Below are 15947 nucleotides of genomic sequence, written 5' to 3' on the forward strand. Positions count from 1 at the left end.
TGTACCCAAATTTGCGCAATAATATACACCACAAATATGAAATAATTTGTAAGGTCAATGTGGTCTAGATGATTCAACTCTCAAAGGTATTTTCTATAGGTGTAAAGAGTAAGTGAGAGTGTCAAACAAACAATCTTTGTATCACAAGATATTCAACAAATAGGTTCACACAAAGATGTCAAGTCTTATGTATTTCAATCATTAAGATATCTCAAACATGTAAGTATTAAACAATGTATATGCTTGGTTTGCAAAAGACATGTAATCTTTGTATTCAGCAAATAATATATTAATGAAAGAATATTACAACAAAGATCACAATCACACAAGCAAATATCTGTTCAAAGTATTTTCCAATATAAAAGTACAATAGATATTTGGAAGTGTTTGAAAAGTTTTTGCAAACAAAAACAAATACACTCTTTTCAAGATCTTGCAATGAAAGTGCAAGCTTAGAAGATCTAACAAGGTTTTCTTAGGAAATGCTTATTAGCAAAAGCCTCCTAAGAATCCTTAGGTTTGGCTCTCAAGAAAATCGTGTCAAACAAGTAGCATAAGGAGAGCAAACCTTTTAAACAAAACACTCAATCAACTTACAAAATATGTAGGCAATGATAGAAGGCAAGTATGAGTGGTTTGAGTAATAAACTGAATATTATAGGATTTTGATTTTTCAAAGAATTTTCCCTAATCAAAGTGGCTAATGTCTTATTAATTTTCTCAAATGAACTCATATATATATATAGGCAAAGGAGAAAATATGACCGTTGGGGACCTATTGAGTATTATTAGAAAAGTTTAATGATGTTTAAGGTATTTTAACCCTGCTTAGAAAAATATTAACCACGATAAAAATGGGAGCAACCCGAAGGTCCGGTAGACCAGAAGTGGTTCGGTCGACCAGGATTCAAATGGCTCGGTCGACCAGGGGTGTTTTGAACTAAGTGGTCAGTCGACCGAGGAAGGGTGATTTCCCAAATTTCCGAGGTTCGATCGATCGGGGCTATTTTGAACTGAAGGGCTCGGTCGACCAGACCGTTGGGAGTTCTCCCACGACCCTTTGGTCAACTAGGTAGTTGAAGTACAAAAGTGCTCGATCGACCGGGAGGTCAAAAAGTTGACTTCCAGGTGGTTCGGTCGACCGGGGTCAAATGAACTACATGGTCTCGGTCAACCGGGCCTTGGTCAAATTGTTGACCCAGGGCCAGTTCGGTCGACCGGGCCAAATTGAACTGAATTGGCCGGTCGACCGAAAGTACACCAAGTGTGCATTTCGGTCCCGTATCGACCCAAATAAGTCTTATTCAAGTGCCTTATAAACATATGTAAAATATGTGCGTGTCCTAGGTCACTTGGGGTCCAATTTGAAGACACCGAAAAAGTTCGGTGTTGGTCGACCGAAGGTGCACCCTAAGGTCTTTCTATGGTCCTTTCTCATTCATGGTTCGGTTTGAGCTTACATAATAAATCATACGTGTGATGTGTGTGAACTTATTACAAACCAAATGTCCTAATTACTATTACAGACCAATATAGATATATTACAAAGAATATGATTTGGCCTTCAAGCTTTGCTTTGTGCACATCTTGATCTTATCATTCTTGATTCCTGCACAAAAACTCAAACACTCATTAGATACAATGAGTATTTGTCATAATCAAAACTGGGCGTGACCAATAAGGTCAACAAGTCGAACCTCGTAAAATCTTGTGTCTTTCTTCTTCCTTACTCTTTATTTTTTAGCAATACTTACAACCTGCATGTATGCTTTAAATTGTTAATTCTGAGTATATGGTTGTTAAATAGACCGGAAGATAATTCATTTTGGCTTGATCAGCATTGATTGTGGAAACAAAAAGGGATTACGTTGGTTGATCAAGCTAAACTTATTAATCTGAAAGTTTGTTTAAAAGCTAAACACAAAGAAGAATTGTGAGTTTGGAATAAACACAAGGCTTACATAAATTCAGCGTGCTTTACAATTTATTACAAGGCTATTGATACAAAAATCGAGTTTTTGATTATCTTGTTGATTGGTTGTGGTTGAAATAATTTTAAAATTCCAATTCACCCCTCCCCCCTCTTAGGAAGCTATCCTAATTTCAATTGGTATTAGAGCCTAGTTATAGAAAATTCCTGACAAGAAGCTATAAAAAGATCTAAATGACTAACATAGGAATAGCTCCTTTTGGAGAGGGTCAATCCTCAACTCGTCCACCAATCTTTTGTGGACACAACTACACCTTTTGGAAAAAGAAAATGCAAATCTACCTCCAACACATGGATTGGAAAGCATAAGAAGTAGTTATGGATGGAGACCTTATTCCCACCAAGATAATAGATGGAAAACATATTCCAAAAGAGAAAAAGGATATGATCGATTCATATTATAAGATGCTTCAAATAAACTCAAGTGCTATAAATGTTTTGTACTGTGTTTTAGACGCTAACGAATTTAATAGGGTCATGGCTTGTAAAACAGCTAAAGAAATATGTGACAAATTGGAAGTTACATATGAAGGAGCTATTGATGTCAGGGACAATAGGATAGACATGTTAACAAGCGAATATGAAGCATTCAAGATGAATTCAGATGAATCCATATCGAGTATATACACAAGATTCACCCACATAATTAATTACTTAAGTGCCTTAGGAAAAACTTATACCACCTATGAAATTATTAGGAAAATTTTGAGAGGCCTTCCCTACATATGGGAACCTAAGGCTACAACAATTACTGAAGGAAGAAACCTTAAGACCACCTCCTTAGATGAACTCATAAGATCACTCCTTACCTATGAAATGGCTCTAAAAGAAAAAAATCCTGAACCAAAGCATAAGAAATTTATTGCACTAAAAGTATCAAGCCACAATTCAAGTGAAGAAGAAAGTGAATCAAGTGACTTAGATCAAGATGAGCATTCATCACTAAGAGACTAGGAAAGTTTTATAGATGGAATAAAAATTTCCTAAGTTCAACAAAAGAAAAATTGAAAAAGTAAAATCAAGTAGAAAAGAAAATAAAAGTATAAGTGAACCTCCTATATGCTATCATTGTAAAAAACTAGGACATATCAAACCAGACTGCCCATTGCTCAAGAAAGACAAGAAGAAAAAGAAGGAAGCTATGAAGGCCACTTGGGATGACTCAAGCTCCAACGAAACTGAAAATGAATCAAGTGGACAAAAGATGGCAAATGTATGCTTCATGGCGAATGATGAAGAGGTAAATTCCTACTACTTTTCAACAAAATCTTGTAATGAATCTTATGATGAGTCATGTGATAGTATGCCCTCATACAAAAAATTACAAGCTGAATTATTTTCCTTACATAAAAGATTCATAAAAATTTTCAAAAGAAATATAACCTTGAAGGATCAAAATAAGGAACTATTGAAGCAACTTGAATCATTCAAAACCATTGAAAAAGAAAAAGATTCTTGTATTAAGAAGTTAGAGGAGGAAGTAAGCAAAGTAACTCAAGAATTAGGCAAAACTTATAAAGAAGACTTGAATAGAAAGGATCAAGAAATAAATGAACTAAAGAAATTAGTAGAGGATAAAGAAAAAATTATATATAATTTTACAAAAGGTAGAGATAATTTTGAAAAAATGATTGGGCAGCAAAGGCTACATGGGAATAAAGAAGGAATAGGTTACAATGATAAAACAAACAAAAAGAATAAGAAATTATGCATGGGATACTTTGCCAAGGAAGCCAAGCACTATGCTAGCACTTCCTTAAACAACAAACATGAACACACTATTTGCTATATGTACAAGACTAAAGGTCACGTAATGTTTGATTACCCACTAAAAAGGAAGTATGTTAAATTACAAGGAGCATGGAAAGTTAACAATGGAACTAACAACAAAACAAAGAAAGTTAAAAGGATTTGGGTTCCAAAGACTAACACAATGAATCCTCCATTGTAGATATGTTTTAGGACATCATCATCAATGGACAAGTGGTACTTGGACAGCGAGTGTTCAAGACACATGACCGACGATAAGACTAAGTTTTCCCCTCTAAAACAAAAGGATGAAGGATATGTCACCTTCGGCGATAATGCCAAAGGTAAGATCATTGGCATCGGGACAATAGGTAAAGAACCTTCCATTACTATTGATAATGTATTATTAGTAGAAGGTTTAAAACACAATCTTTTAAGCATTTGGCCAATTGAGTGACAAAGGGTTTGAAATAATCTTTAAGAAAGAAAAATGTATTATTCAAGATCCCAAAGAAAATTAAATCTTGTTTATAACTCTTAAGATAAATAATGTTTATTGTATAAATCTTGAGAATCTAATGAATCAAAACGTAACTTATTTGGCAGCCATGAATGAAATAAGTTGGCTATGGCATAGAAAGTTAGGACATGCTAGCATGAACTTATTATCCAAATTATCAAAGAAAAATCTTGTAAAAGTATTACCAAATACCAAATTCATAAAAGACAAGATGTGTGACGCATGCCAAAAGGAAAAGCAAGTTAAAACAAGCTTTAAAAATAAAAAGTATATATCTACTAAAAGACCCCTAGAACTATTACATCTAAACTTATTCGGTCCAACTAGAACCTTAAACTTAGGAGGAAAACAATATGCTTTTGTTATAGTGGATGATTATTCAAGGTTCACTTGGGTATTGTTCCTAACAAATAAAGATAAAATTTGTGACATGCTAATCACCTTATGTAAGAAATTACAAAATAAAAAGGGTTATAATGTAACAAGTTTTAGAAGTGATCAAGGTAGGGAGTTTAGAAACAAAGAGGTTGATAAATTCTATAATGAATATGGAATAAACCATAATTTCTCAGCACCAATAACTCCACAACAAAATGGAGTTGTAGACAGAAAAAATAGAATCCTACAAGAGATGGCAAGAGTAATGATATACGAAAATAATCTACCTAAATACTTTTGGACTAAAACTATAAATACAACATGTTATATTGTAAATAGGGTATCTATAAGATCAAGTATAGATAAAACACCATATGAACTATGGAAAGGAAGAAAACCTAATATATCTTACTTTCATGTTTTTTGATGCAAATGTTTCATCCTTAACACTAAAGATGATTTAGGAAAGTTTGATGCAAAATCTAATGAAGGTATCTTTTTAGGCTACTCTACAAATAACAAAGTCTATAGGGTTTATAATAGGAGAACTCGTATTATCATTGAATCAATACACATAACATTTGATGAATCAAACAATTATGAAAATAAAATTAAGAATGATGAAAAAGAAGATATTCCACAAAAAGAAGAAGAAGATCTTGAAATAAAAGAAAAAAATAATAATGAGACTTCAAATGAAAACATTGTAGAAAATCTAGAACTACCTAAAGAATGGAAATATACTAAAAGTCATCCAAAAGAATAAATACTTGGAGAAATTTCAAAAAGAATAACCACTTGAGCCTCATTGAAAAATATTTGCAATCATTATGCCTTTTTGTCTCAAGATGAACCCAAAAATATTGAAGATGCCTTAAAAGATGACTCTTGGATTATAACTATGCACGAGGAACTAAATCAATTTGAAAGAAGCCATGTATGGGAACTTATTCCTAAACCCAAGGACAAATCAATCATAGGAACCAAATGGGTGTTTAGAAATAAAAAGGATGAAAATGGAGTTGTTGTAAGAAATAAAGTTAGGCTAGTAGCACAAGATTATAATCAATAAGAAGGTATCGATTACGATGAAACCTTTGCCCCCATAGCAAGAATGGAAGTAATTAGGATGTTCTTAGTTTATGCAGCCTATAAGGACTTCAAATTATACCAAATGGATGTAAAAAGTGCTTTTTTAAATGGATATATAAATGAAGAAGTATATGTAAAACAACCTCTACGTTTTGAAAATTCAAAAAATCCAGATCATGTATTTAAGTTAACTAAATCTTTATATGGATTGAAACAAACTCCTAGAACTTGGTATGAAAGGTTAAGTAAGTTTCTAATTCAAAATAATTTTTCAAAAGGAAAGATAGATAATACTTTATTATAAAAACCAAAAACAAAGACATGCTTATAGTACAAATTTATGTTGATGATATTATTTTTGGAGCAACTCATGAGGATTTGTGTAATGAATTTGCTAAGTCTATGCAAAAAGAGTTTGAGATTAGCATGATGGGAGAGTTAAATTACTTTCTAAGATTATAAATCAAACAAGTAAAAAATGAAACTTTCATAAATCAAACTAAATATATTAAAGACATGTTAAAGAAGTTTGATATGGAAGAAAGTAAACCTACAAGAACTCTCATGAACACTTCAACTAGTCTTGACAAGGATGAAAAAAGGAAACAAGTAGATACTAAGCATTACCGAGGTATGATAGGAAGCTTACTTTACTTAACAGCAAGTAGACCAGATATTATGTTTAACGTATGTATCAATACAAAAAATCAGGGTATTAGTAAAGGATCAAAATCGTCACTAATAATATTAGTGACGAATTTATAAATATTAGTGACGATTTTAAATTAATTGCTAAATCTGTCGTTACTAATAATTATTAGTGACGAATTTTGAAACCGTCACTAATAATATATTATTAGTGACGGATTATAACCGTCACTAAAATCCTAATACCGTTACTATAAATTTTACATCCGCTTGACCCAAAACCGTCACTAAAAGTAGGGCATTAGTGACAAATTTCAAAATTGTCACTAATAGTAGAGTATTAGTGAAGAATATAAAACCGTCACTAATAATAGTGCATTGGTAATGAATTTCAAAAATGTCACTAATACTCTACTATTAGTGATGATTTTGAAATTCGTCACTAATACCCTACTTTTAGTGACAGTTTGAGATCCTTCACTAATATTATACTATTAATAACGATTTTGAAATTCGTCACTAATACTCGACTTTTAGTGACAGTTTTGGATCCTTCACTAATACTTAAAATATGGACAATTATTAGTGACGATTTTAAAACCGTCACTAATAATTTTTAAATTAATAATTTTTTTAATCATTAATTTATGTAAAAATATGTAATTACATTTTCAAATACATAACATTAAACCATAATTACTACAAAATTTATAAATTATTCAAAATTCTAATTCAAATATAAATACATTATACAAATTCAATTAAAATACAAAAATTCTATCTGTTCATATAATTAAAAAAAATCAAATTCAAATACAAATACGTTATATAAATTCAAATTAAAATACAGAAATTCCATTTGTTCAGATAACAAAAAAAGATTACAAAAAAATAATCAGTAACTGCATCCAACCGTAGTGCATAACATCGTGCTAATGTTATGACAACTGCAAACCCTACAAATTAAGAATTATAAAAAAAAAAATTAGTATAAAATTTTTGAACATATATGTATACGTACTATAAGTATCAATGATTTGATAGCAAAATAATCGGACATTCAAACGTAGTTAAAAAAAATGATACAATTTTAAATAGTCAAGTTTTATCAATTTATAGAAAAATTAGCAACATTTCATCTATGAATAAGACATTTTCCATAGATATATACTCCAAACCTAGATGTTTATAATAAACAGTTCACAATAATCCAACTAGTATTAAATTTTACGAATGTACAAGAGCTTCATATAATAAGCATTACACAATGTAATGTATTCATACATCCCACAAATAATCTATATCAGAATATAATTTTATGAAAAAATAAGATGTAATGTTCATTATTTACATGGCTTCCTTAGGACTCAAAAATAACTATAATAATCAAATAATGCAAATGAGTCCATGAGTGATAGAATTTTCACTTAACATATGTAAAAGTAAATTTAGAGATGAAGTTCACTCATCCTTTCAAAAATATTTTAACATTCAGCACAATATAATCATTCTCACAAATATGATATGACTTTAATTATTTTGGACAAAATTCAATAAATTTTCGACAACATGTCATCTATAAATAGAACATTTTTCAAACCTATAAGTCAAAAGCATACAATTCACAAAATTTTTGCATCATACATATGTCATTTAGATTAAGATATGCAACAACTTTAAAGTATATCTATCAGCAGGCAATACACATCACTACATCAGCTATGCAGATCGCGTTCAAATCAAGCATGCAGTCCTAATGTCCACTACCAGCATGCAATTCACAAGATATATCAATCCAAGATGAAGATCAATCTTCTTTTATCATTCATTCATCCTTTTAAAAAAAATTTAGCATGCATTATATCATAATCATTTTAGCGCATGTTTCATGGACTTTGATAATTTTGGAAAAAATATAATGAAATTTTAGTAACATACCATCCGTAAATATAACATTTTCCCATCCTGCATATCACAAAAATATGCACTAGATATCTTAGGAGTTTCTACAGCATGCAATTCACAAATACACTGTATCAGCCATGCAGGTGGCATTTAGATAAAACAACATGCACCCCTAGATCCACCACCAGCATACAAAACACAATACTGCATCTGTCATGCAGTTGGCGTTCCATACAAATAGCATGCAATCCAGTTGCTCAAAAGCATTTAAACAGAAATAACTATCCATCAGATAATATAAGCATTAAGCAAAAATAGGATAGTAAGAGTTCAGTGCATTGATCAAAAGCTATCCATCAGATGAATTTAATCAATCGGCAATATATGGATAGTATGCTATAGTGTTGTTCTTATGAAGGCATATAGGCATAAAAAGAGATTAAGAGAGCATTTAATTTGTTTTATGGGAGATGAAGCCATTTTGCATTATTAGAAATGCCCTTTTTTCCAAGTCAAATACCAATGATATCTATATTCAATGGAAACCTGAACCAATCCCAATATCATTGTCCAAATGGAATTGCAGTTCTAAAACACACAAAACTAGAGATTCAACATGGCTCAATATATCAAACCAACACAAACAAGCACTACAACCATAGCACAATGATATATATAAGCCTTATCAATCATCATATGGGAAAAAAAATACACCATTCATTGTTTTCATATATGCATTTGTTTTGCCCCCAATCCTCTTCCATTGCATTATGTGTGTGTGTGTGTGTGATATTCATTGATTTTATGATTTTATCCTATAAAAGGTTTTTTTTTCAAATAATAATGAAAGAGAAACAACAAAAAGGAAAAGAAGAAGAGAAAGAACTGATAGGCATTCTAGGTAAGTGCCCATACCTATTTTAAAATTACAATTGTCTCTTTGTGAAAAATAAAATGAGTTGCTATCTTTGTATGATAAAATCCCCTTAAAATATTACCAGGTTCTCAGTGAACCCAGCACCCCCAATACCTTGAGGCCTTTATACTCATAATTATTACTTCAAATTGTTTTATCCTCCAAGTCAATAATCCAGCCCAATGGCCCAAGCCCAACAGATATACAAACTACATTGTCTAAATAACTATACATTACACAATCTATAAGTAACTTATAGGTGAATGATGGATACAAAATATTATTTACCAATAAAAAGGATATATAAGGACATTTTGAATGCAAAAGAATGCACAGTAAGCTCTTGTTGTGTGCTCGAGCTGCTTCCCAATAGTTTGAATGAAAACATTAAAAATGCAGTCACGAAAATCTAAATAAGCTCCCAACTCATTGAAGAAAATGGCAACAAAAATGGCTATTAAAGGAACTCATAAGTTGGGAGGATACACCAATTTGATGCGCAGTTATACTAGGAAAAGAGAATTGCATCAAGCTAATTTTTGCCCCTCCTTTACTAAACAAGTTTAGTATGAATATTGTAAAAACTCTTGTTAAGAAAACAAAGCTAAAGAAATAAAACAGAGAACAGATTGTTTACACATATGTGCATTAGTTTTTTCAAATATTAATTGAGTAAATAATAAACAATATGGAAACGCTTTAAAAATATTGAAAACTAACCCATCAGACGCAAAAATTATTGAATGAAGATTTTGTATGGAGTCTACACTTTCAATTTTCACAATTACATGGATATCTGCATTGCAGCCTATGGACAAAGTGTGTAAAATTTTAGAATTAATAAATGAGAATACCATATAAAACTATAAATAAATAAACACATGAACATTGAATCTAAAAGAAAGAAGAAGAGAAGACAAAAAAAAAAAAAAAAAAGACGGGGGGAAGAGTTACTTTGGAGATAATCCTTCAACTCATGAACCACTTTAGCATCTTTCAGAAAAGAGACAGCATAAAAATCAACTTTGTAGTCTACCCCAAACTTGCTTATTCTCTCTCTCTCTCTCTCTCTCTCTCTCTCTCTCTCTCTCTCTCTCTCTCTCTTCTAAATAGTGATTAAAATTTTAACTTTTAAATCTTGTTTGGATATTATTATTAAAGTTAATTTATTTTCTTTCTCTTCTTAATTAATATTATCATTAGAGTTAATTTTTTCTTGGGTTATTTTTTTATCGTTAAAGTTCGGTTTGATCTCTTAAAAAAAAGAAAAAAAAAAATCTTCTTTAGGATTTAAATTTTGTTGGGTTCTTAGACTTTCAGCAGGATTGGATGGCTTTGTTTGCTTGATGTTTGCTGTTATTATGCAGAGGATAATTCTCTTGTTTCTTAATGTAATAGGGCTTAATAGTCTCCTCAGCATAATTCTCATGTTTCTTAATAAATTTTCTTTTTTCTATTAAAAAGAAAAGCCCTATGACATGCACAAATAAGAGACGACAAGCATAATTTGTGACACCACATGTTTATCATATACACAATTCAGTAGTTGCTTTTTATAATAATCAAACTCCCAAGATAATTAATTAAAAATTCACAAAGAAATGAAATAATATGCTTTTAGACATAGAAAATAAAAAATAAAAGAAGAAGGCAGGGATAACAAAGTTGCTCTTCCAACAAATCAGTGCAGATTTGTAAATCAGAAAGACGTTCCCAAAATATAAACACATACCCACTGCTTTTTACTAAAGCATAAACAGTAAATACATCAATCATATCATAATTTCATTCTCACTAAAAAGGAGGTATGGTTTGATAAATGAATTTACAATGGCTATTAATAGGTAAAGCTCCAGATAAAGGATATGAACAAAATTTCATCAGCAATAAAGATTGTGGCAACAGTATGTCCCAGGCACTTCGCAAATTAATAAAAGATTTGGATAGAAAACAGTAGTTCCATTCTGTTCTGGCATTTTGTTCATAAATGCCCTTTGCACTTCGCAAATTAAAGGTTGGGACAAAGTCATGCAATTGCCTCACTTTCAAAGCATTAAATATAAATGACTTGCTTATTGAATAGGTAGTTCTTTAGGCCAATGACAAGCTCAACAAAGGCCTCGCACTGGGACATACAAGTCTCTTCTGCCCATCAACACCCAAATGTAGTACACATTGTAAAAGCAGATATGTAGATACATTCTCACATTAGTTAATGCTAGTACAGCACAAAAATTCAGAAGAATTCTAATTTCATGAGCCTCAATCATTAATGGATGAGATTAGGGAACTTCTATTCCCACCAGACAATGGCCCAAAAAATTTCTTAGAAAAATAACCATGCATCACACAAACACAATCATGTGGAATATGGTAAAGATTAAGCCATGAGTGTTACAGGTTTGTGGAATCTTATCATGCTGAGATTGATTTTATGTCATACTAAAGATGCCAAATTTTCATCACTCTGCCGGCTAAGATAATAATGGTAGTGAACATCCAGAAAAGTCTTCATAACTTCACTTCTTGAAGAATTCAACCTTACTTGTGCTGCTCTCAAATGGAGGAAATCATCATTAAATGGCAGGCCAATTTTTTCGAAGTTCCTCACAAGAATTTTGAATCAACAATAGAAATGAACCATCACTAATGACTGCAATGAACCTCATCGAGTTTGAAATGAACAAATAAATAAATCTCACAGTTACACATATTCTTTCACACAACAATCATTTTGATTAAAAATACATATGCTAGTAGGGCTTGAGGATATATACCTTGTAGTAGCTCCATTCAGTCTGATCGCCATCTTTATAAGAAAGAGGATTGTCACTACAAAATGCAAGCTTTGCTGTAGATACATATAAGATTCCCATGACTGGACCAGCTGATGTTGACAAGTAACATGCATATGAATTCTGAAGTAGCTCCTCCGGAACAGTCTCAAAAGTTTGACAAAAGATCTTCTCATAACCGCCTTCAGCTAAAACCTTAGTTCCTTGTGCAATTCTTCCCATGGCAGCATCAGCAAAACTGGGGCCCGTTTTCACTAATTTAAAAAACAAATTCAAGTCAATATAGCAATTTCATGTATCACAAAAGACCTGATGTTGAAAATTTTGTCATAGTATATGACCATCAAAATTCAATTTGGGTTTGGAAATTGTGAAAAGAAATTAGGTCCAAATATGATATACTTAATGATTTTTAAATATACAGAGGAATGGAAAGAACAAAAGGTAGATTGATAACGTGCACGACACTAGTGAATCTCTTAGAATTTTTTCCCAGTAAAATCTCTGCACAAAAAAGAAAATAAAATCCTAGATTTTGAATGACAACATGTGGGAATAAACGCAAACTGAATCTCAGGGTTAGAAAAGCAGAAAAACTTTCTCATTTTTCTAGGGGCAGAAACCAGAAAACAAAACTAGGACTGAAATCGAAGTCCTCTGTTTCAATCAAGTTTTTCCAACCACAAAACTAAAATCATCCGAGCAAAGGGAAATCAGGAACTGCGAAACTCAGCAAGGATAAAAAAAGATAAAATCAATATAAAACGATTCAAAAAGAAACCAGCGAAACAAAAACTAATATGAGCAGACCACTGAGAAACCATCGAAGACGAAATCGAAGCGATCCAACTCCAAATCCAAAACCCATAAACAATCTTCACTGTAAGAGAGTGGGTTAGTATTGCATGCATGAAATGATCGATCCTCTTAGAGAGTGAGCAGAAAACTTAATAAGTTTAGTTTAAAACTTAATATAGCAGTTAGATGCACCGTTTTCTTCGCCGCCGCTGCCGTACGGGTCATAGGATCTTTCAAAGGCCAAGATTGCGACTTCGATTTCATCGGCTCTGGGTTGTGACTCGGAGACGGCTCCAACTCCAATTTCTTGGAGCTGGCCTAGTCGTCGACAGGTTGTTGTTCCATCACTGGTTGCGGCGTTTCGGATCCCGCGGAGAATCAAAAGTTGCAATTGGAAGTGAAAAATCTGATAATGCTTGTTGAAATTAGCGAGGGGAATGGGTGAGAACGCAGGAAGACACGAGCAGGAAGGATCACGACCAACGAAACTATGATGATTGGAAAGAACAAAGATGTTGACGTCTTTGACCGGCTCCGATTGGCTCCTCTGTAAAACATTTCTCCCTCTCTCTCTCTCTCTCTCTCTCTCAACATTCTACGTTGTGGATACGCTGATGTTTTAGGAGACAAGATTCATGGAGACAACGAAGGTAAGAAGGTTAGTGTTTGGTCATTAGGATCATTTTTGGGGTTTTAGGAGGGGAGCTCGGGGAACGGGATGGGTATGGAGACTGGCTGCTTCTGAACAAGGCTGGAGAGGACGCGCATAGGCTGGAAGAAGGAAGGAGGGAAGAGGAAAGAAGGGAAGAGGGAAAGGAGGGGGATCGAGGTGGAGAGGGAAAGGAGGGAAAATGGAGATTGGGAAAGGAGGGGGATTGGGATAATCGCGCGGAGACGAATTTAGCTAAGGTATTTGTGACGGTTTTTAAACCGTTACTAATTATCAATTATTAGTGGCGAATTTGTAAAATTATTTTTTTTATTTTTATTTTAAAAAATAATATTAGTAATGATTTCTAAATTCGTCACTAATGAGGGAACAATAGTGACGAATTTGTAAATTCATTTCTAATACTCTGAAGTTAAAATTTTTTACTTTTTTTTTTTTAAATGAAAGTAGTAGTGGCGATTCTCAAATTCGTCACTAATAAGGAAACAATAGTAACGAATTTATAAATTCGTCACTAATACTCTGAATTTAAAGTTTTTTATGTTTTTTTAAAAAAGAAAAGTATTAGTGACGGTTCCCAAATCTGTCACTAATAAAAGAATAATAGTGATGAATTTGTAAATTCGTTACTAATATTCTGAATATAAAGTTTTTTATTTTTTTAAAGAAAATAGAAGTATTAGTGACGGTTTGTAAATTTGTCACTAATAAGGGACCAATAATGATGAATTTACAAATTCATCACTAATATTCTGAACTAAAATTTTTTATTTATTTAAAAAAAGAAAAGTATTAGTGACGGTTTCAAATCTGTCACTAATAAGGGACCAATAGTGACGAATTTGTAAATTCATCACTAATACTCTAAAATTGAAGTTTTTTCTTTTTTTTTTTTTAAAAAAGGAAGTATTAGTAACGGTTCTCAAATCCGTCACTAATACGGACCAATAGTGACGAATTTGTAAATTCCTCATTAATACTCTGAATTAAATTTTATTTTTTTTTTTAAAAAGAGAAATATTAGTGACGGTTCCCAAATCCATTACTAATGAAAGAATAATAGTGATGAATTTGTAAATTCGTCACTAATACTTTGAACTTAAAATTTCTTATTTTTTTTAAAGAAAATGGAAGTATTAATGACGGTTTTTAAATTCGTCACTAATAAAGGACCAATAATGACGAATTTACAAATTCGTCATTAATATTCTGAACTAAAATTTTTTATTTATTTAAAAAAATGAAGTATTAGTGACGGTTCTCAAATTCGTCAGTAATAAGGGACCAATAGTGACGAATTTGTAAATTCGTCATTAATACTTTGAACTTAAAGTTTTCTTTTCTTTTTTTAAAAGGGAAGTATTAGTGACGGTTTGCATGTCCGTCACTAATAAGGGACCAATAGTGACGAATTTGTAAATTCGTCACTAATACTCTTAATTAAATTTTTTTTTTTTAAATAATAGTAGTGACGGTTATTTAATCGTCACTAGTGTTTATCTTTTAGTGACGAATTTAATTCGTCACTAATACCACAGAAATCGTCGCTAATATTATCACGGGATAATTTATGCGCGAAAAATGTTTTCGCACGATATTTTCCGATTTTTAATGACGAATTTGAATCCTTCACTAATAATTTTGTCACTAAAAACTAATTTTTTTATAGTGTATGTGTGCTAGGTTTCAATCAACTCCTAAGAAATCACACCAATCAGCGGTTAAAAGAATCCTTAGATATCTATTAGGCATACTTGAACTAGGTTTATGGTATCCAAAGAAAATTGAATTTGAAATGATAAGTTATTCCGATGCAGACTTTGCTGGATGCAAAATAGATAGAAAAAGCATAAATGGAATGTGTCATTTTCTAAAACACTCTTTAGTCTCATGGTCTTCAAAGAAACAAAACTCTGTAGCATTATCCACAGTAGAAGCAGAATATATAACAGAAGAGAGCTATTGTACCCAAACATTGTATATGAAACAGCAACTAAAAGATTTTAAAATCTAATATTAAACTATTTCAATAAAATGTGACAACACAAGTGCCATTAATTTTTCAAAAAAAATCCGGTATCTCACTTAAGAACAAAACATATGGACATAAGACATCACTTCTTGAGAGATCATATGTAAAATGAAAATATAATGTTAGAATTTATAAATACGAATGACCAATTAGTAGATATATTTACAAAACCTTTATCTGAAGAGCGATTCATATTCATTAGAAGAGAATTGGGAATGATGCATATTCAAGAAGTAAATTAATTTTTTTGCTTGGCAGGCGACTGCCACCAAGGTGCCAAGCGACTGCTAGGCTACTGACTTTTGAGTTTCTTTATTGACAGGACCTGCCTTATCCTAGCAGGCGACTGCCTCGCGGCAAGTAGGGTTTAAAACCCTGTTTTATGTCATTTTAACTTCCTTCAGGCGCCTGTTCCTTCTTCTCTCTCTCTCTAAAATTCTTCTTTCCTACTCTT

The 15947-nt window shown here is 31.9% G+C and overlaps 1 protein-coding gene across 1 annotated transcript; it reads right to left on the reverse strand.

Annotated features, from left to right (window-relative positions):
• Positions 1-830: 830 nt before the first annotated feature.
• On the reverse strand, positions 831-13559 carry LOC131153968 (uncharacterized). The gene is made up of 4 exons (XM_058106413.1): positions 13524-13559; positions 12984-13386; positions 11976-12247; positions 831-1609 (listed from the first exon to the last, which is right to left on the reverse strand). Exons 1-4 carry the CDS (start codon positions 13557-13559, stop codon positions 1565-1567), a joined length of 756 nt encoding a protein of 251 aa, XP_057962396.1. The 3' UTR covers positions 831-1564.
• Positions 13560-15947: the final 2388 nt, after the last annotated feature.

This window comes from Malania oleifera, chromosome 4, assembly GCF_029873635.1.
Source record: "Malania oleifera isolate guangnan ecotype guangnan chromosome 4, ASM2987363v1, whole genome shotgun sequence".
In the NCBI taxonomy this organism is placed as follows: domain Eukaryota; kingdom Viridiplantae; phylum Streptophyta; class Magnoliopsida; order Santalales; family Ximeniaceae; genus Malania; species Malania oleifera.

Bases quoted from the DNA above. Each gene is read 5' to 3' on its own strand.
- LOC131153968 (XM_058106413.1), bottom strand. From the start codon at position 13,559: ATGCGCGTCCTCTCCAGCCTTGTTCAGAAGCAGCCA. The intron at 13,387-13,523 runs GTCTCCATACCC...TCCACAACGTAG, and splicing joins GCCTTGTTCAGAAGCAGCCA to AATGTTGAGAGAGAGAGAGA. The intron at 12,248-12,983 runs GTGCATCTAACT...TTTTTAAATTAG, and splicing joins CAGCGGCGGCGAAGAAAACG to TGAAAACGGGCCCCAGTTTT.